This window comes from Paramormyrops kingsleyae, chromosome 1 (genome assembly GCF_048594095.1).
Source record: "Paramormyrops kingsleyae isolate MSU_618 chromosome 1, PKINGS_0.4, whole genome shotgun sequence".
NCBI classification, from domain to species: domain Eukaryota; kingdom Metazoa; phylum Chordata; class Actinopteri; order Osteoglossiformes; family Mormyridae; genus Paramormyrops; species Paramormyrops kingsleyae.
Genome location: NC_132797.1, coordinates 17359867 through 17387598, shown reverse-complemented (window position 1 = coordinate 17387598; position 27732 = coordinate 17359867). Strand labels below are relative to the sequence as shown.

The following is a 27732-nucleotide window of genomic DNA, read 5'->3' as shown; positions in this document are numbered from 1 at the left end:
AATATTGAGTTTAATATCATGACTGCATAAAGTATTACGAATATGGATGAGTGGTACTATAATATTTTAATATAATAATATGTACTATTAAAATAAAAAAATATAACGTGAAATGGAAAGTAGCCTACAAATGATTGTCATATTATTCCTTTTTATTGTTATAACTCCAGAATGAAAGCAGCTGCCTAACTATAGCGCTCGCTTTGTAAGTTACTGTAACTTTATTCTTAGTAAGTGTAACTACGGCACGGTAAGATTTTAGGTGCCGCATGAAGACACTAAAAATAATGTGAGCGGATGGGTATTGGTACCCAAGCGCTCCCCATTTAGCTTCTCCGACCTCAGGCGTCCCCTGATTCTCTCTGTCTCCCCCTCCCGTTTCTGCCTCTGTCTCTCTCTTTTTTTTTCACTATTATTTTCCACTCGCTTCTCGCAGTTTAAAATGGCGGCGTTGAGCAGCGCCGAGTCCCCACCGCCCGTCTTCAACGGAGACGCCATGGACCGCGATCCGGAGCGGGAGAGGGGACTGGGCGAGCTAGCCGCCGGCCTGGATCCCGTATGCTCCGGGGGGATCCCCGATGGCCACCAGGACATTCCGGAGGAGGTACGCTAATGGGCGGACGAGGGTTTGGCGAGGGGGGCCGAAAGGAGACGGATAAGCGAGCGGAGGATCGCTGGGATGTAAAGCTCCGAAGAGACGCCGGCTGCTAGTACGGATGGCGAGGATGCATTGCAGGGGATGCAGGGAGACGCAGATGAATATTAGCGATATTGCGCGTTGTGATGGCGGTGCACATCGGCTTTGTGGGAGCGTGCGCGGCGGTCTTCATTATGCGCTACATGCTCATTGCAGCTGCCAGACGCACTGTTTATTACTAGGCCTATATTTCTCTCTCTATTCGTTTATATTTTTTCCATCGCTTCCTGCAGCTGCGGCTCCCCTCGCTGTCCGATCCGCTCGCAGCGGTGACACGGGGCTCTTTAAAATAGCGTCTAAGATAAGTTTTCAAGCCACTGAAAAGGATCTTTTGGAGCAAATGAGGAATTAAAAACGCTTTTATATCATGTCAGTGCATTGCTGACGTGTATCCATTTTATGTAGCGAGCAAATGCCCCCGTGTTATTTTTTAATTTTTATTTTTAAACAGCTGATCTCCTTACTTGTAACATCGGTGGCTGTTGTTGTTCTTCTTGAATATCCGCACCGGGGGGACAGCCGGCTGTTTATGTTGTTTTGAGCATCAGACGGTTTCAGACGGGTTATGCCAGTGCACAGCATCGCTTTGTCTTGGAGTAATAGGGAGCCGTGCATACATGTATACGTGCATATATGCATACATACGTACATGCATGCATACATACATGCATCTATTTATTGTGTCATGTGAAAATGTGACAGTAGGGCTAATGCACCTTGATCCACTGGGCCTCCTAATAAGCACGGTTAATGATGGCTGCGGGGGAGACTGGACGGGACATTAAATGAAATAAAGCAGTTTACCCTTGTAGCTAGTGATGCCTACGTATGCAGGTTATTTTAGCGCACACGCGGGAATCGTCGTTTATGACTGACACCCATGGTGGGTTGTTGTGGGGTGGGGTGGGGGGGGGGGGGGCTATTGTGGCCACCGCAATGGTATCAGAAGGGGGATGAGATGTTTAACCATTATTCGCACCTCGGAAACACCTGGCAGTTAATGGCACGTCCTTAACTACATTAACTGCAGCTAAAGCTTTCTCCAGGACAACTTACAGTATCTGCGGGACATCGGGTTCCTGCATGCCTTCCATCTTCCTGCCTGTCCGTGGAAGTGTAATATTTATTATAGATTTGCCTTTTTCAGGTGTATAATTAGAGTTGGCCTGACATTCCCATAACATTACGTGACTTAATTGTTTGGAAAAGGTGGTGGTGGGGGGGGACTTTACTGGCATATATGGGGTAAAACATTTGAACATTTTTTGGGCTTTGGTCACAAAAAGCATGCTGCTACTTGTGGGGATTGTGCAACTTGTTACCCATGTAATGCTGAATAACTTGAATTTTTTTTTACACAATTCTGCATTGTTAGTTCTAAGTTTACAGTATCCCAGAATTTTTTTTTTCTGTATTATAGGATATTGAGGAAAGTACATTTTGTCTCTATTTTATTCTATAATTCCACAGTGATTTATCTTATATTTGTAACTCTTGGTGATCTTTACTTTTTTGTAAACAGATCTTCAATTTGGTTAATCCGAAATCCATAAGGATATAAGGCAGTGCTAGTTTTGACTGTAAGTGTAGATTACTAATAGTTCACTACAAACACTAACACCAGTACGGATTCTGAACTTCTTATCTCAGATTAAAATGAAATAAAGACATTAAGGTTGTGCTCAGTACACTAATAAAGCACTTCTGATTTTATGCTAACCTTGTTGTTAGCGGGGTGTTAGTGGTCATTGTGTGTTTTTATGGGTTTCGGTCTTTCAGGGTGGGGGGTGGCAGAGTTAGAGACACGCTTTTTGTGTTTATAGTCTAAAATGGTCTTGCAGCCTGGTTGGTCCAGTGAGGCCACTGGCTGACACTGTCTCAGGCCCTGCAGCCAGTAGTTCCTGTGACTGTTTGTCTCGGCTGTTCTGGGATGGGACAGAGCCTTGCCACACGCTGTTCTGACAGCTGTCTTCTCGTCACCGTGTGTCTGCGGTGCTTGGTAGATGTCCGCAGCCTTTGAAGAGGTGATTTCTTTCAGGAAAATTATTACTCATCACGCCTTAACCCCAACCTCCAATGGTAAATTAACTGGGCTCCGCTTCGATTCCCTGAGGTCCTTTGTGCTTGTTAGACGTTAGTGGTAGATTAGGTGCTGCCTTTTCTGATCAGCTTTTGTGGGGGGGGGACGACTCTCCAGCTCAGATCCTTGCTTTCCCTCGTTTTTGAGGGAACCGGAGAGCCAGAAAGTGTGTGAGGGAGGACCTCGGTTCCACACCGCGCATAGATGTGTGTGCAGGTACACAAAAGGTGTGGTTTCTGGCTCAGCATGTTAGGTCGCTGTGCCTGTGGTCAGAAGATTACTGGTTCAAATCCCATGTTTGGCCGAGGACTTCTACCATGGGCCCTTAACTCCAATTTGTCCAGGGACTGGAGCAATTTTTCAGTTGTCCGGCACATTATATAAAAACATCCGCTAAATAAATAAAACAAGCAAAATGCACCGTTTGCAGCACCTTAATGTATCTGCGACATTTCAAACTTTCAGACAAACTCTAAACGACTGTAAGTCTGTACTCCTTCCCAAAGATTTCATTTGTGTCTGCATGTGTGTAGTGTGTGTTGTTCTTCACTGGTTGTATTCCCACGACCTGCTACACTGGCACTCTGAGCATTCTGTGATTTGTAGGAGAAGCCAGGCGACATCAGGATCTGTGGCTTCCATGACTTCTGTTTCCTTTCCATCAGTGTCAGATTTTTCTGGCTACTTCAGTCAAAAGACGTGTTTGACTTGCTGGCAAAAAAACACTGTGGTACTTGCATGAAGAGTGGGGATTCTCCCCCTACTCCTTCCTGGTTGCTAATCCTCAATTTCCCATGAGCACCTGGTTAAAAAAAAAAAGTACAGTGGATGATGACACAGTGCTTGCTGGGAATTGTAGGCATCCAGGAAAATTGTCATGTGGGGACTTCTGCTATCACCATGTGAACAGTATTTGGAGTAAGCCTGTGTGCTTACACAACAACTATCTGTTTTCCTGTGTCTGTGACAGGACTAATCTAGAAAACCAAATCAGAGTTTCGACACAGCTAATTAACTAGAAAAAAGGCCCTGATTTTATGGTTAGACGTTTTTAAAACTTCCATGATTGAACACAACTAAAAAATAACCATCTCTGTCAGACTGGCTTATGAAAAACATGATTTGCTGATGATCTGAGACAGCCGTGTGAGAAAGTGAGAGGCTGTTCCGGCTGGGTTCGGCCTCGGTGATGGGATCACCCCCGTTTTCTATTTGAATACCTTTTCCCCTTTTAGTTATGCGGTGTAGGACTTGCCCTCCAAACACATTGCAGGCTTTGTTGTTACTTTACTGGTCCGTTGTAATATTTAGAACATTCACCTATCTTTCGCCATTGCTGGATAAAATATCCTGTTGATGTACCTTGCTAGCTGATTTAATTAATGTCATTTAATTTTATTTATTTTTTATAAACTGGAGTGTCTTGTTAGGAATGTGCTGGTGGACTTATGTACAGATGCTAGCAAATCGCCATTAGCCATGTGGCTAGGCTTGAGCTCTATTACGGTAATATGGTATACTGTGGTATTTTGAAATCTTGCCGACGAAATTAGCCAAGCGGGGCGGTGGTGAAAAAATGGTATATCGTGGTATAATGTCTGGACGACATGACCGTATGAAAAACGAGATGCCACCCAAGCCCGCTGGTGGCCCTTGTAGATATCTGTCTGCGTTGCGTACAGTAATGTCGTTAATTGGGGTTTGTGTAATGCTACTTTGGGGGAACAAGCACAGCAGCCCGACAGATCAGTGACCTGCTCGCGACCGGCTTGTCAGGAAGGTTAGCCGATCAGTTTGGCCAGATTGATGAGTGCGTTCATACGTGTGGCCCCCTCGACTTCTCTCCCACACCCTCGATTGGCTCAGATGTCCCTCGCCGCCTGAGATCCTTCCAGATTTGACCACATGTCGCGTCTGCCTTAGACGAGCTCGCAGGCTGGCTGCCTGCTAACAGTCCGCATGGGAAGGATGCTGTTAATGAATAATCTCACTGCATCAGAGATGCCTGCTTTCATCCGCTTTGGCGCTGACTTGATTTGGGGAACTTAAGCTTCCTGTTTCGAATGAAACCAGCCTTTATCTGGACAAGAACAGGTACATTGGAATGTGTTTGTTTCGGCATATCCCATCATGCTCTCCTTCTTTGACATACACATGCATCCAGGTCAGAGCAAAGCTTGGGGGGTCATGCTGTCTTACCCAGAATCCTTTGCAGGCACACCCTTTTTAATGTCTTAAGGATGTTAAAGGTTCCAGTTCCATCATTGCTTATGTAGGACGGAGTTGCAGTCAGTCCGGAGTCTGTCCTAGGAAACACAGGACGGAAGGCAGGGGATGCCCTGGATGGCATTTCATACAAGCTTAAATGTGACACAATGCTCTTGGATGCTTTTGCAGAGGCTGAAATTGAGGGTGTTTTTTGAAAAGGTCCTGAAATGAACCCAGTGCTTCCTTATACACCTGCAACGAGGCTGTGGGTATTGGGCTGGAAGAGTTTGGCACAATTTGCAACAAGTTTTTTTTGTTTTTGTTTTTTATTTTTCAGGAATTCAGACTGATAAATGTAGCTTGCCATGCCATAATAATGAAACCGTGCTTTTAAACAGAGACCTGTTTTCATAAAGGGCTTTTTCTTTCCAGTGATTTCTAGGTTTGTGACAATAGTGCAGGAGGAAGCGCATTCTCGTGCAGAAGCAAGCTGGCTCATCCCTTTCAGGGCTAAGAATAATGCGAGGGAGCGCTTTTCATGTTGCATAATTAAATGCACTGAACGTTTGAGAGGGAGCCGGGTCACTTCTGTTGTATAAATTGTTTGTTTATGCTTTTCAGTGACGGTACATGACCACGTAGCACCTGTGCTCAGCTCCGTGCTGCATGAACTCCTGCGAGAGGTCAGCTCCTCCCCCAGAGAAAATCGTTGATTTGCAGGGTTTTCTAGCTTGCGGGGTTCCGCCAGTGGGGTTCTCACGTTTAGACCCAGCGCTCGTGCCTGGTCCAGGTGTCGGGATGAAGGCCTATACTGTAGCTTCAGAAGCACATCCACATGGGCACAGGTTCCTAGGCTCTTTAGGTTGGGCTGTTTTATTAAATAAAGTTAGCTGAGTACCCCTTTCAGGGGAGGCCCCTGGGCATTACAGCACAATGGTCTGTGTTTCAAAATGGTGGGGGGAGTACTATTGTATTTAAACTAATAAGTGTGATTAATGCTGTATGTATTTTCTTCCAGTATGAGGCCAGTTATAACGGCCCAGTTTAATAATTGATATATCATATTAACTTGTATCAATATTAAGTTTTGAGTCAGATTGACAGAGCTTTGGAAATTGGATGTACTATTTGTAGCTATTAGAATGGGAGAATCGTACTGCGCACAATGGAAGCTTTACCCCTCTCTTAGAGGGGTTAAATGCACCAGGCACAGGCTGTGGGATTAAACCGCAGTGTGGCTTCTCATGCTTCCTTACTGGACCTAAGATCATAGCTGGGATGTCACTACGTCTGGTCTTGGTGAAGACCCTCCGATAGGTTCAGGACTAGCGCCTCACAGGCCTGGTCCACAGTGGGTCCGGACTGTCAGCTGAGAGTTATGTGGAAACAAACTCCAGGACCTGGGACTGGGACGCAGTGACCTGGAGAGAGAGGGGCCATCATCGCTGAGCTGGGATTGGCCGCCTTGCAGTAGTGCCTCACTGCTCACTGGCTGCTGTGGGAAAGGGGGAGGAGTCAACCTCAAGGTGGGGGAAAGGTGGGAAAACCTACCGCAGACAGCTAGTCATGTGTAGACGGCTGTTTTTCTGTCCCAAACAATTGCTTATGATAGAAGTGGGGAGTTTACATGGAGCCCTGAGGTTTGGGGGCCCCCTGTTGAACGCAAACATCTTATTTAGGCGATGCTGAAATAGCGTGTTCTGCTAAACAGCTAGCTAGCTACAATCTTCTGACTCTAGTCGCTAGCTATTTATTTAGTTTTTGAAACATCGGGGGGGGACTCTTTGAGTGGGTCCCCAGAAACAATAAATGCACACCTGGGCGCAGTTGCAAAGTAACTCTTTACTTTCTAGGCTTCTGGTTCTAGAAAAGTCTGGCCCTTTGCAGGGCGGTGTGGGCCCGGCCAGCTTAACCAGCTTTAGCTCAGTCCTGGTTCTTAAATGGGCAATCTCCTTAAGTGCTTTGCTGAAGGCTGCGTGACACAGTGGGCTGGGGATCGAACCTGTAGCCCAGGGTTGCCCAATTCCGGTCCTTGAGGGCCAGTCTGCAACACGGTTTTTGCAGGGAAATCCGGAGACTGGCCCTCTAGTGTCTTCGTAGCATAACTTTGATCACTTAACGTGTTTCCTCCCTGCTGCTCTTGGATCAGAGGTTGCCTTAAGGAGAAGCGTTTGGTCAGTGGACGGTATAGAATGGTTCCCCCCCACCACATGAGGCCTGACCCTAGTGCTGGGCAATAAAACTATCTCGATTTTTTTATCGATAAAAAATGAGGACGATCACGATGATAACACAGACTATAAAGCTCGATCAACTAAGTTTGCTCTGTTTTAGAGAATGCGATGGCCCATCGAGCAGAGGTTTACTGAACGCCAGCACAACAGCCAATCACCGACGACTTTTTTGCCCATCCTCCCTTAAAGAAGCAATGGGTGCGTTTGACTTTGGCTTTAGGTCTGTCTGCAGCTGACGCAACGTGGAGCATGGTCTGCCGGCGGCTGCAGGGGTGGAGTATAAACTGACTGCAGCCAAGTCGGACAACTTCTACTCCTCGTAGTCTGCGAGACCTGACTGCAATGGCAGCACTGCCAGAAGGGTGTAGATAATCTATACAAATATCACCTGCATGCACATTACTTCTTTTACAATAACCAACTCCTGATACAAACTGTTAGCAGTGAATAAAACTATTGTTTATAGTGGCTCTGTGTAAAAAGATAGCTGCCAGGAAAAAGATCAAATACATGTATTTCAAGGATTCAAAGTTTTTATTGTCATGTACAGAGTACAATGCAATTCTTACTCGAATGCCTTCTTCACAGACTGGACGATTTAACAAATAAAGCATCGCAACATTACAGTAACTAACAATAAATAAACCACTAACTTACGTGTACTGCTAGAGCATTTATGTAATTTATTTAAACTTTATTTTGCCAGGTAAATGAACTGAAAACCAGTTCTCACTGCTTTACGTGCTTTTCGGGAGAAATAGCAGATTACGCATCGGAACTTCCTGGGATACAAACGTCATGCGTGTAACTAAACTCTTCAGCCAATAAGGGCAAAGTTGTGTCGTCATGGAGGCTGTTCCAGTTTGTTCAGCCGGCTGAGAGGTGCTGTACGATCTGTCTCAAGTCGTCTTGCTCTCGCGAGGATTTTGTACCATGTGACATGGTGACGTGTGGTGACGTTTTGCAGTGCCAGACAAAATAATCTAACCATGATTTGGCATTTTTTTAAAAGTGTTTTTTGTTTGGTTTAGATACTTTTCTACCTCAGAATTTGAAAAAGTTTTTAAGAGACCAAGAATAGAGGAAGATACTTGTTGCAGTCAGTTCTGTCCTGCTTTATTTTATGTTTGCCCTTTAGCATATTTGCAATATTATACAGTTTTGCACATTGTTACATTATTATATGGTTTTCATTTGAGCTATGTTTCTTTGAATACTTGAAAATCAATAACCTATAATTTTAAGGGAATTTTGTATGTCAACAGTAAAATTTGTTGGAAAATAAGTATTTGTTTACTAATATTGTTTATTTCAATGTATTGGGTTATTTTTATTATTATTTTGATTATTACATGGAACAGCATTGTGAAACTATAATATTGATAATTATCGATATCGGTCAATACAGGAAAAAATATTGTGATAATTTTTTTTGCCTTATCGCCCAGCTCTACACTGACCCTCTTTCCTACGTTCATTCGCATTATTTGTGAATCGTCGTCGTTTTAGCCTCTTTCCGTGTTTCGCCGGCTGCCCGTTACTCCCTGGCTGTGTCTGTGTCTTCAGGCTATTTCCTTCCACTCCGTAGTGCCGATGTTGCGTAATTTTTATTTTATTTTATTATTATCACCAAAGAACCAGGATATTGGTTTTCTTCAGCATTTTACATTTTGCACAACCACCTCATTTCACAGACGCCTGCATACTTCACTAGGTTTTTACATGCCGCCAACGACAGGTGCCAGTCGTTGCGTAAAAGTAAAACTTGACCTGATGTCTTCTAAATATTTAAATGTAATATTTTGATAACCTGTCTCGATTGCGTCATCCTTGGCTGTAGTCCAGAAATAAACGTCCTGGTATACTGAGTGCATCGCGCTCCTGGCCACATGCCCTGTGTTTCCTGGGACAGGCTCTAGGCCAGGGTTCTTCAACTCTGGACCTCGATTCCAAATCCAGGCCGTGTTTTCAGTTCTCCCAGGTAGTTGTTTAATAATTACTGATTCTGATTGGTCAGGGGCTTCACACCTGACTGACAGGTAAAGGAAGGCTGGAAAACCAGCAGTGCTCGGACCTCGAGGACCGTGAGTTGAAGAACCCTGCTCTAGGCAAACCATAGCGCCGTACTGGCTAAGCCATCATGGGAGAGGGATGGATGACATTATATTTTAGCTCAATATGTTTGGACAAATGCAATATTTCTTTACACCTGGTGCTGGATGATGGTGTCGTCCTCATCTCAGTTTCTGATTGTCCATCAGCAGTCTGGGCTTACAGTGAGGTTTTGGATCAAAAGCAGCCTTTCCTTAATATAGACATCGATTAAGAAGCAGGAAATGGCAGACACGCAAAACTCGGGCCATGACCGAATGTAGTCTAAGCTATCGGGGTGGGGGGGGGGGGGGCTGCTGTACACCGCCGCCTCCTGGGGGTGGGCCCGTTTACCGGTTACCTTCCCAGCATTCCCCTCACTCCGTGTGTGTTTATGTAAATATATAACCAAAGCCTGATGTGTATTATGTGATCTGCTTTATGTCTGACCTGGGCTAAGCTGTCACCTGGATCATAACTGCTGGCCTGCATTTAGGTCAGTGACCCAGTGACACGGCACAGTGTAGACTGCAGTGGTTTGTCTGTGGAGGTGGAGTGTTGTCAGAGAAACGTAAAAAAATATATAATCATTGCTATGTGTTTTAGTGGGTTAGGAGTTTACCGGTTCAAATCCCAGGGTCAGCAGAATGAGTTCACTGTTGATCCCTAGAGCAAGACCTTTAACCCCCAACTGTTCCAGGGATCCGGGGCGCAGTAAAGGAGGGGACAGGTAGGACGGTTCCAAGGACCCCTGAGCGACAGGGGTCCTAAAAAAATTTGAAACATATTACAATTGTTCTGGTTTGGAGGTCCAGTTTGCTATGCTTTCATGGGGCCCAAAACCTCTAATGGCACCCTTTCCTGGGACTGGTTGACCCTGCTTTCTCAGTTGTACGTTGCTTTGGATAATAGCATCAACTAAATAAATAAATAAAATCTTCCAACCCCTTGTCCAGTATAAAGTCGCAGTGAGCCTGTTGGCTATAAGAAGTAACATGCAGATGCAAACTTTGGATTCGAACCCCCAACCCTCGAGGTGTGAGGTCACTGCTACCCAGGTAGGCACTGTGCTGGTCTCATGCCCAGTTTTTATTTTGTAATGCTGGAAATCAACCAAAGTGTAGAACAAGTTAAACCTGCCCTGCGCAGGTGAGGGCCCAATCAAATACAGCTGAGAGTTACGTGGAAGCAAACTCTAGGAGAAAGACAGGTGTTGGTGTGTAGGACCTTCCCGGTGGAGCCTCCTGCTTCCTCGTCGTTTCTGCCACCGCTGGGTGATAGATGAGTGTCCTGATGCACAGTAACCTCTCTCCATGTGAAAATCTGGAGGAAGCCGGTTGATGTTGCCTAGATGGCATGCCGCCGTTGTGTGCCTGGGGTTCAAGCAGGACGCAGGACCTCTGGGGCGGGTGGTCTTTTATCCCCCCCCCCCCCCCGAGTGTTTGTTTTTACGCGGTTTCTCTTCAAACAAGCGGCAGGAATGAGAACCCCTAGGTGGGGTCTGGTAAGAGGCAACCTTAATTTAGTTCCTCGTGTGTTACTCTGGGCGTTTTTTTGTTTTGTTTTTTGCAGATTTGGAATATCAAGCAGATGATAAAGTTGACGCAGGAGCACCTGGAAGCTCTTCTGGACAAGTTTGGTGGTGAGCACAATCCTCCATCGATATACCTGGAGGTGAGTCTCGACAGTTGATCGTTATTGTTTGAGAAAAATGGGTTAATTCTGGGTTAGTTTACATGCAGATGTAATTTACTCTGTAGATGTGGCTTGTAGATGCTGTAGAGGTCCGACTGTATTCAGATTTTCATTTTGATGAGAGATGTGGTATGCTGTGGGTGACCATCATGACCTTTAACCTTTGACCTGCCCACTCAGGCCTATGAGGAGTACACCAGCAAGCTGGATGCCCTGCAGCAGCGGGAGCAGCAGTTGCTGGAGGCCATTGGCAACGGAGCTGATTTTCCCTGTCCCGCGTCGTCGCCTGGTCCCAGTCCCGGTCCCGGACCCGGCCCTGCTCTCCTGGACATGAGGCTTGGGGGCATGCAGGGCTTCCCAGCAGCCCCCACCACTTTGGCCGTACTGCCGACACCCACCGACCCCGCCCGCAACAATCCCAAGTCCCCCCAGAAACCCATCGTGCGGGTCTTCCTACCCAACAAGCAGAGGACAGTGGTGAGCGTGAGCTCGTCTACAGTCCGGCAAGATGCGGTCGCTAAGCTAACAGCTACTACCGACTAGCTGTGGTCACTGAGCCAACTCTCATAACAAAGAAGTCTGGTCCACTATGTACTTAATGCATAAATGGGTAAAGTGTAACTCAAGCGTTCATTGTTAGGTGCATAGCGGTAGTTTAGCATATAACCGTATGATCGCACACTCACATCATTTTAATCATTTAAGTATCTTGTGCCCTGCATTTAAAGCTGATCTCAGAATTACTTTATAAGCTTATATGATAAAATTTCTTCCAAGGAATGGATAAAATGAAGAATTATAAGCCAGGTGTGTTTTGTGCCTTAAGATAAGAGTATTTTGGATTTATTTGTAGCTTTTCTCAGATCCATAGTACGAAGAATTTAGCTAACATCTAGCTTGTGACTTTGTAAATGTTTAATTTTGACTCAGTATTGGCACATTTTTGAAAAGCCGGGTATCTGCCCTTCAGATGATATTTTCCCTGCCAATTAAAACTGTTCTTATCGTGCATCTGTGTGCCTTATCTCTGAAGGTCTCAGGCCTAGTCAGGTGTTAAGAGGAATCCTCCCTGTGTTTGAGGTTAGAAGTACAGAGAGATATCAAAGTGCTCTGGGATCTCGCTGGAACCTGAAGCCAGAAGGTTCTCCATGGAAACTGAACCCATATTTTCATTTCCTTTCTGGCCATGGAGGTCTTCTGAACTAATAAATCCAGGGGTCTGGCCAGAGAAGTTTGCCAGTTTTCTCTGCAGGATGTTGGAAGACTTTCCAGCCCAGGTGAAATGAGTGTGGAATTTAAGAATGTAGGTGGTGTCTTTTAGCTCCTTGGCTTCCAGCCCAGGGTGTACCCCTGACCTGTGCCCTCTGCTGCCTGGGATGAGCTCCAGGCTCTCCTGTGACCCATCTCAGGATAAATGCTTGCAGGATGGATGGATGATCCCCTAACAGTGATGCAGCAGTAGATTTATTGGAGACTTGTGTTGGTGTCTTCTGAAGGACTCACAGTAGAGTGAGGGGATGGTGTTCTCAGCTGGAGTTCCGAGAGTGATGAGCCTTACGGCTGATGGGTTCTTTTCTCCTCCAACTCCCACCCCAGGTGCCAGCCCGCTGCGGCATGACTGTCAGAGACTCGCTCAAAAAGGCCCTAATGATGCGAGGGCTCATCCCAGAATGCTGTGCGGTGTACAGAATACAGGACGGGTAACTCGGCCTATAGAAGCTGTGACTTCTCCTCTTCTTGTTCAGTAGCTGTAGATCATCAGCTGGTCCCCACAACTGAGGTCAAGATGCATGTTTTCTATGCTCCTCCCCTTTTCAGGGAGAAGAAGCCAATTGGCTGGGACATGGACATTTCCTGGCTCACTGGGGAGGAGCTACACGTGGAGGTTTTAGAAAATGTGCCGTTGACGACGCATAATTTCGTAAGTGTGGCCACAAATGTTAAGTCTGGAAGTGCCGTGGCTCCATGGCATCCCTCTGACTTAGCATGACCCCACAGGTGCGGAAGACCTTCTTCACGCTGGCCTTCTGCGACTTCTGCCGGAAGCTTCTATTCCAGGGCTTCCGCTGCCAGACGTGCGGTTACAAGTTCCACCAGCGCTGCAGCACGGAGGTGCCGCTCATGTGCGTCAACTACGACCAGCTGGAGTAAGTGACCCCGTCGGTTAGGGTGGGGTTTGATCTAAAGATGGAGAAGATGCGTTGGGGAGAGGTAGGTCCTGGGAAGCAGGTTCCAGTTTAATGTGGGGGGCTTGGACAGAAATGTGTGTCATGTAGTAATTGTTTTCCAGCGAAGCATGTTGTCATCTTTATTGCCCCTTGATTTTCTATAATCGTTCTCTGCAGTTTGCTATTGGTCTCCAAATTCTTCGAACACCATCCTATAACGCACGAAGACACGTCCTCAGAGGGCACCACACCCGTGTCAGAGCTCTGTCCCTCCATGCCGCCCTCTGACTCAACCGGGTAAGGCAGACTGACCCACAAGCTTTGATAGTGTACTCCATGTCTGTTGGGTGGGGGGGGGGGATTAGGTTTATGGGTTAGGGTTAGTGCTAGACTGGAGATTGTCGATAAGGGGATGCTGAAAGGGGACTGTAGCTCCCAAGTATATGACGCCTCATAAAACGTCATTTTTATAAGTAATCATAAGCTGTAGACTAATTATCATCCATCACACAAAAACAGCCCAACCATTAAAAATTAAACATTGAACTGCAGATGATGTCTCTCTTAATCTGTAATTATTATATTTTAGCGGAATTTCAGGGTTTGGCATAACATGGAATTAATGTTTGTTTCCATTTGAAGAACTGGTCTCCACTGTCTCTTTGGATAAAGCTCACGAATGTAAACATTATGTGACTGCGACTCATGTGACCCGGAAACGTTTGTGAGCCCTTATGCTAACTGATACCTGATTGGGTCTTGCAAGCGTTGCCATGGGAACTGATGGTCATCCCTAAATTGCCCTTGTGTTCTTATTCTGCCCCTGATACCTATATGTGGGGTAAAAAAGATGCTGGGGGTGGGGAAGGGGGGGTGAGTTTTATACTCCTTCACCCTTGTTGTTGATGGTAGTCCTCCTGGTTTGTCTTTCATTCCCAGGTCCTTGTGCCACCCCTCCACCTCCCCGTCCAAGTCCATCCCCATCCCGCAAACCTTCCGTCCTGGCGATGAGGATCATCGCAACCAGTTTGGCCAGAGGGATCGCTCGTCCTCGGCCCCCAACGTGCACATCAACACCATCGAGCCGGTCAACATTGATGTGAGTGACGAGGAATCGCCACCCACCCTGGCTAACTGGAGTCCCGCACTTTTATGACAGGAACGCTGTACTCTATCCAAAATAGCTAATACCTTTCCTTTCCTAGTAACCCTAAAAGCACATGCTGATGTTTAGCTGTCTGCTCTTCTTTCAGGACTTGATTCGAGATCAAGGGTTGCAGAGGTCAGATGGAGGTAAGGACGTCGTGTTTCTTCGTTGTTTTACCGAGGCTACTTGTGTGTGTTTCTTTGTTTTCTGTGGCATATTGATGTGCCTCAGTGGGAGAGTGAACTTTAGCAGGTTCACTTGGGTTGTTCTGTCATCTCTCATTTCTCCTTCAAGGTAGGAAGACCACACCGTTTCATCAGTTAGCCGTCATCTTGCTAACTTTGAGTCCCCAGCCACCTGATTCTCAGTGGCCTCTGCTGGGCACCCCAAGGCCTCTGTGAAATGCACCCGCTTTGTATTAATCGTATCTGTTTGCTTCAAAATTTGACTCTGACAATCTCCTTTGACCAAATACTTAAGGCATTGTAATATTTCCTACATTTTGTTAGAGTTCATCAGATAGAACCGGAATGTATGTTGGCTCATGCAGTTCCATTCAGAAATCTGACCCAATAGAAGCAGTGTGAAATGATGTCACTAAGGCCAGTTGGGTGTGGCCACAGAGAAGTCCCCTCCCACCTCCCCTTCACGTCATCATGCCTCTTTTTAAAGGCCCGCTCTGGAGCCCCCAGTGCGCCCGTGTCTTTAAAAAGCCCCCAGCCGTAGAAAGCTGTGCTGGGCGGGGATTCCCCTGCATTGCCCACCCTCCCCTAACACCAGCCAAAGAGCACGCCCCCCACAGGGGCCCGTGGGGGGGGGCTTCCCGGGCTTCCCAGCCCGTGATGTGTGTCTGTCTCTCTTCCTCCCTGCAGCCCCCCCGGGCCAACCTGCTCGCTGCTTGAGGAAGCACCGAACACGGACCTCAAGCCCCCTACTTTACTCCTACCCCAATGACATTGTGTTTGATTTTGAGCCTGGCCCTGTGTTTCGAGGTAGTTAGGCCTTTGTGTCCCAAGCTCCTTCTCTCTCTCCTTTCTCTCTCTCTCCTCTCTCTCTCTCTCTCTCTCTCATTCTTCCTTTCCTCTCTCCCTCCCACTCTCACTGTCACTCCCCCTCTGCCCACATCTTCACCGTCTTCTGGAGCGTAACCTACCACAGCTCCACATGATCGGTGTTTACCTGACATGTTGTGTATTTGGACGTACCGGTAGTTCCAGAGGCCTCCTAAGGAGAACACGAAGGTTCCATAAAGCTAAATTCGGTACAGTGTGGTTCCCCGAGGTGGCTGACCGTCTGACGGTATTTTAGGAGGTCTGAGAAGCTGTTTTGCAGATACTGCTCTAGGGTGGTCATCTTGCTACATATTTCATACATGAGGCTAGTCCATGGGTTAGAATTTCTACGGTGTTAATAATATGTTTTTTTTATAGTGTTTATAATTTTATAATTATCTTCAATGTCAAGTCTGTGCTAAATATAATAACTAAATTATTGACTTGTCATTATATGTAAGAGATATCTAGCTCATTTTTCCTTGGGTGTATAAAGTTTAATTCGTGAAAAAGCAGATTGTAGGCATATGAAATGAGTGGTGATGGATCTACGCAGGAGGCTGAGGTTATTCTGGCATGAGTGCGAGGACATGGGGGCTGGTGTCAGTGTGGATAGCTGGTGGAACCCGGGGGTTCTGACCCGTGAGCCTTGTCAGCATGTGATGATGAAGAGTCTCTGGCACGGAGAGGACGAGTGCAGCTGTCGGTCCTGTCCAGGCTTATGCGAACTGCTAGCAGAAGAAGGGGGTTGAGGCGGCGGAGGGCTTTAGTGTGAGGGTCTCTCAGCTGTAGTGCCCAGGCCTGAGACTCCTCTGCCGTTAGACTCCACCCACCACACCAGGTTGTGTGCCCCCTCCCTCTCCAGAAATCCCCCACCCACCCACCTCCGCACCCACACCGCATGTATTTTTTGTGACACCCACCCTCTCAAATCCACACCTGTGTGAACAATGCAGTCAGAGTAAACACAGAATGCCCCCCCCAACACTTCCCCAGCAGCTCACCCCCCCCCCCCCCCCCCCCCCCTTCAGAGTGCTCTGTCGTTGGACCCTGCTCCCCACACCTCCCTGTGTCTCCACTGTCCCACAGGATCTGCCACGGGGCTCTCGGCCACGCCCCCCGCCTCCCTGCCTGGCTCACTGACCAGCGTCAAGGCTCCGCAGAAGTCGCCGGGCCAGCAGAGGGAGCGCAAGTCCTCCTCGTCGTCCGAGGACCGCAACAAAATGGTGGGCTGTGACTCCTCCCACTTCAGTCATGACTCCAATAGAACTCATATTTTATAAATACGCTTTAGTAGTACACAGCTTTTATTTTTATCAGTACACTTTATGCTAAATGTTGTACATCAGGCAAGAGTTTCCACAACTAAAACGTAAAGATCTGAAAGGAATCAGTGATAAGTTGGCAGGTACAGTGTACAGTGCCAGTTATTAATCTGGTGCTGGTGTCCCCTTCCCCCCTCCGCCCCCTAGAAATCTCTGGGTCGGAGGGACTCGAGTGACGACTGGGAGATTCCGGAAGGCCAGATCACACTGGGCCAGAGGATAGGCTCCGGGTCCTTTGGGACGGTTTACAAGGGGAAGTGGCACGGTAAGCAGAGTAGGGGGAATTTGCATAAGCGGTGATGTCAGAGATACCTGAGCGTATCAGCTTTCACTGACCGCCGCCCGTCATGACCCTGTGTATTTCTTCCATTTTGAATAAAACGTACAAAACGGCCTGCAGTAAATACAGCTTACGGTAGGAGGAGCAGGAGTCACGTTTCACTCTAGCTGAAGACGCGGAGCTTTACTGTGTGTACTACAGCATTCATCGCCACCACCTCCCACCACTAGATGGCGCTGCTTCATTTGGTGTGTGTTATTGTGCACAGGTGACGTGGCTGTGAAGATGCTCAATGTCACTGCCCCCACTCCTCAGCAGCTACAGGCCTTCAAGAACGAAGTGGGCGTTCTCAGGTAAGAAGCACTGAAATAGCTAAAAGTACTTCTCTGGATTGGTTGAGTGTTCACCTGCAGTACATAAGGGTCTTGTTGGTGTAGATGAGCAAAAGCCTCACAGCAAAAACTCTAAGGTTGTTAGACTTATCTTACAAAGTGCTAATTAAATAGCCTCCCATCTAAACTGCCCCCCCCCCCCCAGGAAAACACGGCATGTCAACATCCTGCTGTTCATGGGCTACACCACCAAGCCCCAGCTGGCCATCGTCACGCAATGGTGCGAGGGCTCCAGCCTCTACCACCACCTGCACATCATCGAGACCAAGTTTGAGATGATCAAGCTCATCGACATCGCCCGGCAGACCGCCCAGGGCATGGAGTGAGTGCCCGGCCCCTTGGGATGGGAGGGCCATGTGGACCTGGACTAGTGTGCAGAGGTGGACATTTCAGGTCCAGAAAGTATAAATCCAAACCAGGATTTTGTTTCAACCAACCAGTTGAGTATTAAGTCACAGACTACTGAATTGGTTGGTTGAAACAAAATCCAGGTTGGGATTTTTACTTTCTGAATCTGAAATGTCCACCTCTGCTACTATGCAAGACCTCCAAGCTATATAATTCTGCAGGTCATCATAGTAGTAGTAGTAGTAATATGTTTCAGGCTAACATGAAATTAGCAAACTGGGAATTGAACAGGGGAAAGTGATACATTATGAAAGCAGGATTTTTATTATTTTGAGATGTTGAAAGAGAATGTAGAGCAGATGCCATGTACATCGCTGAATTTAAAGCTGGTCTGACAGGAAATGGTGCAAACATCATTCTTCACACTGACTTTGGGAGGATGTTGTAAGGTATGAGTGATGTGGCTGAAGTAATTTGTGCCCTTTAAAGTGGAGAAGTAAACATATAATTACATGTCAAATGCGTATGTGATTGTGAAATTGCAGTTGGTGTGCATATACACACGCACCCTTAAATCTTGATTGGTGCATTGGTTTATATGCATTGGTGCATTGGTTTATATGCTTTGGTGCATTGGTTTATATGCATTGGTGCATTAGTTTATATGCTTTGGTGCATTGGTTTATATGCTTTGGTGCATTGGTTTATATGCATTGGTGCATTGGTTTATATGCATTGGTGCATTGGTTTATATGTGCCACGGTTCCTGCCCATTTACCCACCTCACACTGAGCCCTAGATCAACTCTCGTGGAGGTAGCTGAACCCGAGTTTATTCCACTGAAACATATTTGCTTTTATCTCTCAGCTACTTGCACGCCAAGTCCATCATCCACAGGGACCTGAAGAGCAACAGTATCCTTCTAGTGTCTAGCGAGTGACCCCCACCCCCAACACCTGTCACATAGACCCTTAGGTAAGAGCACAGTTGTCTCGGGCTGCTTCCTTAACCAGGCCAATCAGACATTTTCCTGCATGAGGACTTGACGGTGAAGATCGGTGACTTCGGCCTGGCCACGGTGAAGTCACGCTGGAGTGGCTCGCACCAGTTCGAGCAGCTCTCTGGCTCCATCCTGTGGATGGTGAGTGCCTGCTCACACTGTCGACAGCTCAGGCCATTTTCTGCCGGTGCCTCAGTGGGTTGCCAAGCATCATTTCCCAAGTGCGTTTGTCTGCCTGAAAGTACAGAGGGGTATGAACATCTCAGGGCAGCCGACATCCAGTCATGATCCCACAGTCAGTTTCCGGGGTTAGAATTCAGTTTTCCAACCCCCAAGAGCCCAGGCTTGATCTCCCTTGGTCTCCTTGTCTCTCTTCTTCTCTTCTGCTGTTCTCGTTTAACCCTTCTGTCTAGTAAAAACCTACCCCTACATAAAGTCCACTATTCCTCCTCCTGTTTCCAAATCAGTCAAAGTGTATGACAAGTCTTCCCTTCGTATAGCCTACTGTTTGGCCAGCTGTTGCCGCTGAATTCAGGGTGCTTGTGGGATATAACAACACAGACAGTCTGGAAGAGCACGGACACCCTCTGCTTATACACACAAATATATACCTTTTTTATCATACGTCTTTTTAGCAGCTTTATGTTTAATGTCTCACGCTTCGGTTTGCTTGTTTCCCCAGGCACCAGAAGTGATTCGCCTGCAGGATAAGAACCCCTACAGCTTCCAGTCGGATGTGTACGCCTTTGGGATTGTGCTGTATGAGCTCATGTCTGGAGCGCTGCCCTATTCCAACATCAACAATAGGGATCAGGTGGGTCGCGTGGGTATTGTAGGTAGCCCCGTGGACTGAGTGGCGCTCCCGAGTCCTCAGACACCCACCTGTGCTGTGTTTGCAGTGCTCGCTGTTCTAGGATTACAGAGAATGAAGGTTTTAGATGCAGGAACTATGCATGATGGGATACATTTGCAAAATGGAGAGGAGGTAGGTGTCTGCTGTCTGATAGGGTGGTCGTTGAACCCCCATCCCCTATTACCAGTGTTTTCATAAACTGGATCTTAGTAGAATTGCTGGCAGAAATCTTCCTGGGTAAAAATGGGGTTGGGCATAAAGTCCCTTCAGCCCCTAAGCTGTGACATAAAAGAGCGCTTCGACCTGTTAGCTAGTGAGGGGACCATCTGCCAAAAGATGGCAATTAAAGTTCTGCAGCAGACACCTCACGGTCACCAGGAACGGGGAAGTTAGCAGTTAAGCTCATGCATAATGTTAAACGGTCGAGGGATGTGATTCTGGATCAAATGATCCGGCTTTTTTCAGAAAGTAAGTTGCTGAGATATGATGATTTCACGGGGAAAGCTGCGCTGTCAGCAGTGTGAGGCATTAGTGAATCCTGAGAATAGCATATGGCTTTGGATTTGGAATAACAGCCTGGGCAGCAGGACTTTGACACAACCTTGATTTCTCCTTCAGGGTTTCAGGAGCAGCCCTGTGGCTGCAGTTACACTCTGTGAGAGATGCAGAGAGATCATACCTGTCTGTAAATTAAAGATTACAGCTGAGCGTGTTTGTTACACGTCAGTAACATGTTCCTCCATCCCTCCACAAAGTTCTTACTGATGACGACTCGCAAACGTGGCGCCCCATGCACTCTGTTTACCGATGAGGATTGGCTCTACCCAACCTCATTGATTGACTCAACCCCACCTCATTGTTTATTGGCTGTCGGTTCACCAACCTCCTTGCAGATCATCTTCATGGTGGGGAGGGGCTACCTGTCTCCGGACCTCAGCAAGGTGCGCAGCAATTGTCCCAAGGCCATGAAGAGGCTGATGGCTGACTGCCTGAAGAAGAAGAGGGAGGAGCGCCCCCTCTTCCCTCAGGTAGCCCACCCCTGGAATCTTTCCGTCTTGTCCACTGTGCCCCCTGCTGCTTAACGAGTGCAATTACGCTAAGGTTTCCAGTAGGGGTGCACCGATCGATCGGCGCACCGATCGATCGGCCTCGATCACGTTAATTTGAGGGGATCAGAAATCGACCATATTCCCATGAGATCCACCGATCTTAGTTATATGCTTTTAACTCTTTGGGGTCGAGTATGTCGTCGACGACATCGCGTACTTTTCGCGTCTATTTCAGTTTATAAATATCTCGCTGAAATCTTAATGTATAATCATGAAAAAAACGCTGGCTAAATCCGTAATCTGTCTTCTTTTCAAAACGTCCATTGTCGGAAGTATTAAAGTTTTTTTAATTAGGTTAAATCGGCAAAAAAGTAAACCATGTCATCTTACTTTGTTTTACCTGCATCGGGGGCGTGTAGTACCGCTCTCACCCGAAGATCGCTATTCACATTCTAAATAGCCGCATTAGCGCGTATTCAAATCGCATTCGCATGGTAATTTGATTAACAGCGCAACGGTGAAACGCGATCCAGATACATCCCCTTCAGCGCCATAAAAGGGGGTTGGGGACGTGGCCAGGTGACAATGGCTCATTCATACACATGAAAGTTGCTACATATTCAATGAAAGGAGCCAGAAATAGTTACATGAGTTAGGTTTTTCTTATTTATTTATCCAAATTAATGTTGCATCTACACCATTTAGTCATCTTCATGTAGCCAAGACTTTGGTGATCAGATATCTGGGATCAAAACAAACTGCCAGCATTGCTTACTATGTACTTTTATAATGTTTCTGCAAGTGTTCCAAACTGCATTTTGCAATGTCTATACTTTGATGTCAAATTTCAAACTTAACAAAAATCTGACATATTTACAATATATATTAAAATAAAGATGAGTGTAATGGCAAAACAAATATATAAGAAATAATTTATTTGCCATGAATTAAGTGTGATGAAATGTGTGATCATGCCCCAGTCAGTGAAAGTGTGTTTCCTACCCCTAGGCCCCAGAGGGTTAAATCAGCCTTTTCTCCCATTCCCGAGAGAGGTGCAGTGCAGGCTGCCTCCCTCCCTATTTTTTGGACAAGTGTGTCATAACAGCTATATATATATATATTTTTTACAAAATTAGAGAAATTAAAGTCTGGAAGAAAAAATATGATTTTGTAGTTCAAACAGCAATGCTCATTTATATGTTCATTTATATTTGAGGACACTACCTCATGTTTTGTGAGTATTCATATCAATTTACTCAATAAAAATGGAAACATTGAAGTAACTGTCTTTTAGTTTTGAAAGAAACAAGATCGGCAAAAAAAAATCGAGATCGGCAGGTAAGGTTGCCTAAGGATCGGTGATCGTTGATCGGCCAGAAAACTGCAATCGGTGCACCCCTAGTTGCCAGTTAGTGTGCTGCTCCGAATTTATCGTTAAGGTAATGATTATCAGGGCAGCGCAGCCGGGGGTTATCCCCACGTTACCTGCTGGAAATAAATTCTTTATCCCTCTGCTGCTAACGAGATTTCTTGATGTCCAAAATAATGGATTTAATGAACAGCACAGTGCCAATTTACTGTCCAATTAAAGTAATACCATTTTAATCTAGTGGGTGCTTTGTCTTGCCAGGGGGTTTTTGTGCTTTGATTTTATTTTATTTTTTAAGATTTGGGGAGGTGTATGGGCTTATCACCAACACCACCCCCCCCCCCCCAAAGGAATTATACCTGGATCCCTCCCTCCCCCTCTCCCCCCCTCCCTCTCTCCCCTCACACACATGTACACTTGACAGCAGTGTGCGGCTGGTACCCGTAGTCTGACCCTCCCCCTCCCCTCCACAGATCCTGGCCTCCATTGAGCTGCTGGCTCGCTCCCTGCCCAAGATCCACCGCAGCGCCTCGGAGCCATCGCTGAACCGCGCCGGCTTCCAGACCGAGGACTTCAGCCTGTACACCTGCGCCTCCCCCAAGACCCCCATCCAGGCGGGGGGATATGGTGAGCATCTGCGGAGGGCCTTCTGGTGATGGCATGACCTGCAGGGGGCACTCTGCCTGGCTGCACTACCGCTAGTTGTTTGTCAAAATGCAGGAATCTTGTACCTCTTAGAGCAGCGTTTCCCAGTCCGGTCCACGTTTTTGGTCCCTCCCAGCTCCCTGCCAGACAGGACTGGATTGGGAAACAGTCATAGACCTTTCACCTTTTTACACCTTTTAACAGAGTCTTTTGTATCCCCTTCCCCAGCCCTTGTGCCGTTGTACCTTTTGAAGGGACGTGTGCATGTTGGCTTTAGGCTGTAATGTTGGTTATTTTCCAACCAGCAAAACCCTAAATCCCACCTATAATCCCATTTAATCACACATCGGAGGCACAGTTTTCATTTACTACTCAAAGTGGTTTGTTTGCAGTCTAATAGAAAGTCCTTCTGTTCTCTGAGTCCAAACGCAAACAAATGTCTGGATTAGAGTGAACCTTCTTATAAAATGCCTTTTTAAATCACGAGTCTCTTCTTCATCTCGACAGGGGAGTTCTCAGCATTTAAGTAGACGGATTCTGCCTGTTCATCCCTCGTCACTTTAAAGAAAAAGACTTAAAAAAAAAAAAACGAAAAACAAAAAAAAAATGGAAAAAAGGAAAAAAAAGTCTTGTGTTCCTACAGTGGGTCCATCCATTACAAACAAATAGTTACAAAGAATGTGATGTTTTCCTTATTGTTATCTGAAGAGCAACAGCTGTGCTGGAGCAGCCAAAAAACAGTCTCACTCGAATGAGGAAGAGAATATGGACAATATGGCTGAAGGAGAGCGAGGGGCTCCAGACGCTTGGATGAAGAGCCCCCTCCAACGCCATCACAAGGCGGAATGAAGGACGAGGGGAGTCGACGATGGGCGGGGGAGGGGGGCAGCTCAGCTGTTGCTGGGGAGATGCCTAATCTTGTCCCTCCTTCATGGGGGAGGGAATGGGGAGAAGTGTCACGCAAGGTGAGCTGGAGAACGGCAGCCATTCTTTGACCAATGGCATTGGAGGGGGAGGGGGATGCAGCATTTTTCTGCCTGTTCATTGGCTGGAGAAGGGTGATGGGCACAAGTCACAGCCAATCACAGGCCATGGAGGGACACGGGCAGCTAATGCTAATGGAAGACAACTTGAATGGTTTTCTTTGTTTCATATGGCTGTTTTTTGTCTTCTTACCTTGGTGTTGGGATTTGGAGACAGACACCGCCGACTTTTAGACCTTGAGTTTATTATTTTGTTTGTTTATCAGGTTATGTTGTGAGAGAAGAATGACGAATTACATTCCATCGCAGGCTAATCACTGCACTTTTGATGCGCTATGAAGAAGCTACAGAATAAGTAACCTGTCTGCTCACGGACGAAGGCTATCAAGTCTCCAAAACCCCCCACCCCCTGTTTCCCAAAATGTGCATGTCAGTCTCTGGAATGCATGTTCGCCGTGTGTCTGTGGAGGTCAGTGTGATAACAGGGGGAGTTTATGGGTATGTGAACGTCAGCAGTCTGCCAGCGAGGAGGACCTATATCTGAAAGCAGTCTCTCGGTTGTGAAGTTTCCAGAAAGCCTCTGACGCTTTGGCCAATAAGCATGATCATCCTTCTTGGTCCATCTGCCCCCTGCTGGCTATGGTGGGAATGGAAGTTTGGACCCAGAACAGGAAGCTGTTTGAATGAGTCTGTTTTAATTAGTCTTGCTACTGTGAGGTTTACACTTCTGTCACACATCGTGCCACAATAAGCCAGATTCCTTAATGCAATGAATAATTTGTTTGCGTGTGTCTGTTTGCGAGCTTTTTGTCAGCAGTGGCGTCTGATCGCCGTGGTTTCCTGCCGCTTTCCGCCAAATTTATTTCCTGATCCTTCAGTGAAAAAAGACATTTTTGTTTTTGAATTTTTTTTTTGTCTTGCCCTGAATTCACATGCATCCCACTGGTGTGATTTCTCGTGGGAGAAGCAAAGTCACATCAGATGACTGTTTACCTGTTAATCTAGCTGTCTGCTGGCCTCGCTGGTGTTCTGAAGGCCCTCGTGGAGAATAGATCCCACCCCAATGTCCCACACCTACATGTATTCACATTCCAGTGTTTAAGGGTCACAGGTTTTTATTTATTTATTTTTGCTTTTTTGTTTTCCTAAGCAGATTTGTGGACAGGCCGGCCTGAGAAGATTAGATAATATTATTATTTATGGGAAAAATATTTTAATGATTGTTTGTTTGAGAACTTTTGTGCTTTTCTTGTCTCCGTAACTGCTTTTCTGTCAGATGTTTACTTGCACTTTGTAGTAATGGATCCAACCATATATGGAACACTTTAATTTTATATGAGCATCTGTGTGTGCGTGTGTGTGTGCGTGTGTGAAGCTGCATCATTAACTGCTTAGTCTATGCCCAAACTGCCATATTATGTTGGCATGAATCCCAGACCCTCTGTTTTGCAGGATTTTTGCATAAATTCTGTCTGAGACTCTGTTAAGCAGAAGGGGGGGGGGGGCTGTAACATCAACACCTGGTGTCTTTCTGTGGCACTGTACTGCGTACCTGGGGGGGGATGTGGAAACACTGGTCTAGCCCCTGCTTAGGAGAGGGAACTTTTGGGTTGGGAATGTGAGTGAACGTGTTCCATGTGGGTCCTGTCAGAGCTGAGGTAGACTTCCGTGCCCTTTAGGTAAATCAGAATGGTATACAGATGACTGGCCATTTATATTTTTAAGCGGGCAGGAGGTCTGTCACGGTGGAGGGAAGGTGAGTCATTGTGGTTGTATGTTGCATTAATTATATGTGCGTATGCAGTCACACGCTGCTGGTTCAGTTGCACAGATGCGCTGAACTTGTTTAGCAACAGTGCAGTTAGAGTGGCATCTTCACCCCTTTGCTGGTTTAAGGATGGACGTTTCTTTCTTAAGTCCAGACCCCCATACAGTGGATGGGATTGGCCCCCAGAATTCATCACAGCTGGCAGTCATGTTCAGCTGAGGTGGGGGTGGGCAGTGGAATTGGCCTATTCAGATGTAGGACACACACACACACACACACACACACACACACACACACACACACACACGGACACACCTGTTCCACTGTGACTCCTCCCCCTACTTGCTCTGAACTTTTTAGCTATAGGCTACACATGCTGGGCAAATCATTTGTAAAAATCTGATTTAGTACTAACTGCTAATTGTCTCACAGGAAGACTGTAACACTGACCAATAACAAATATAGACCAGGATCATAACTTGGCAAACTGTATAGGAGCAGAGATCAGCTGATTTTAAGCTGGGAGGGAGCATTAAACCCCCCCCCCCCTCCCATAGCTGCAGGGAGAACTGTGGGACACTCAGTGGACAGATATGAGATTAATGGGGTCTCTGATGCTGAGTTATGTTAATTTAAATTTACTTTAGTGTTTTCTTTTTTTCCCCTCTTCAGAGCAGCCTGTATGGATTAGTGTTATATTCAGTTATAACTGGGTATTTAGCAACGCCAGTGAATTTAAAGTTAATTTGACCTTGGGGTCTCGTCATCGGCCTGTGCTCTGTGCTGCCTGAGGCTTCTGGCCCCAGTGCCGTTGCTGGATTCATGTCCAAAAATGTTTGAATTGTACATCCAAACCTTCTGGTCTAACCTTCACCAGTGGATCAGTCTGACAGCAAAGCCAGCCCTGCTTCCTGTCAATGAGATGCATGCAGTTTGTTGTAAACCTGCATTCGGCTGTGTCACTACGCAGGGGGTCAAAGGTCAACTGCTGCGCCCAGATAATATTCGTCCTCTTCCTAGCCTTATGGGAGGGATCTGTCATGACCGTTAAATCTCCAGTCCTTGTGGCTCTGCCAGGACCTGATGAAAACCCGTTCCACGCGTGGCCGCCGTTCCAGATGATCCAGACTGAAGCCAAATTCGAAATAATGTAGCGTCTCCTGGTCTCCGTTCATCTATTGGCTGAGCTGTAACCTATCGGTACTGATGAATGGGATCTCAGGGTATTTCCTCGATGTTTACAGTGATTGGTCCTTGAGCTATAAAAGTACCTGGACGGCCCTTGGACAGCCACTCACGCTCCACGCCGCCCCTCAGAGAGAGTGTGGCGGGGCTTATGGGTAATGGCCAGTGGCTCGTCCTACGAAGGACTCTTTGGGGAGACGTTGATGGCCGTGGCTGTCTGTTCACACGCAACACGTTTTTGTTTTGAAGTCTGCGATCCATTTTGTCATTTTGTTTATATATTTTGTGTTAAGTTGGTGTAGAATTAGACTTAGTTTTCTTGTTAGCGTGATGACTGTAAAGGTTGAATGAACTGATTTCCCAACTGTATGATTGTGACGGAGGATGGAAAAGAAAAATAAACACCCCCCCCCCCCCCCCCCTTTCGTGAAGGCTGACTCTGCGGGGGGGCCGAGCCACCCGCCCGCTTGCTGCGGTCTGTACGGAAGGCGACGTCCTCGCTGACCTATTTATTTTTCGACGCCCCCGTCCGGGCTGCTGTGTGTGACGGTGTGACATTAAAAGCATACAATATAATAAACTGCAGAACACGCGGGGAACTTGTGTTTTAAGATAGCTGTATTTATTTTCTATAAATATTTTATTTTTTAAAAGGATGTTGTTACAGAGGTTTATCTTTTAAAGCGAGCGTGAACCATAGAGATTATGGACTAATTTGGTTTCGACTTGACTGTCATGTTTGACCCCTCCCTCGCTGTCGTTTTACTCTTTTCTTTTATTTTTCTGTGCTGTCATCATGCCCTTCCTTCACTTTATGGTCCCTCTCCGTATCCTGGGTCTGTATCCACCAGCACCCCCCCCCCTTCACCTGCCCACACCTCTAACTTCCTCATCTAAGAACTGTCTGCCACATTCCCTCAGGGTGGCAGCACTTGTAAATTTGTACAATGAAAATATTGTCAGTTTGCTAGAAGGCATGGAGACTAAAACAATGGAAAAAAAAAATAAAAGCTTAAGATGATAAAGTTTTGATAGATGAAATTCTAAGAAACTATTTCAGTGTAAAAATATTTAAGACTGTATTATATTAAAAGAAAAAGAGGTTAATGTATTTGTTGTGAATATGAGAAACGGATATATTAAAGTGCATGAAACATTGTCAA

General features: G+C 46.5%; 1 protein-coding gene across 2 annotated transcripts; it reads left to right on the top strand.

Moving 5' to 3' along the window:
* The first annotated feature begins 351 nt into the window (after nucleotides 1–351).
* Nucleotides 352–27732, top strand: braf (B-Raf proto-oncogene, serine/threonine kinase). 2 transcript variants are annotated; one of them, XM_023798249.2, is made up of 20 exons: nucleotides 352–604; nucleotides 10883–10984; nucleotides 11186–11482; nucleotides 12602–12705; nucleotides 12824–12926; nucleotides 13004–13152; nucleotides 13351–13470; nucleotides 14113–14272; nucleotides 14427–14466; nucleotides 15193–15312; nucleotides 16462–16598; nucleotides 16845–16962; nucleotides 17246–17330; nucleotides 17515–17691; nucleotides 18585–18631; nucleotides 18740–18858; nucleotides 19400–19531; nucleotides 20464–20598; nucleotides 22462–22615; nucleotides 23141–27732. In XM_023798249.2, exons 1-20 carry the CDS (start codon nucleotides 443–445, stop codon nucleotides 23161–23163), a joined length of 2484 nt encoding a protein of 827 aa, XP_023654017.1. In that variant the 5' UTR covers nucleotides 352–442; the 3' UTR covers nucleotides 23164–27732. The 2 variants fall into 2 exon arrangements, with proteins under 2 accessions (XP_023654017.1, XP_023654018.1); XM_023798250.2 differs by lacking the exon at nucleotides 15193–15312.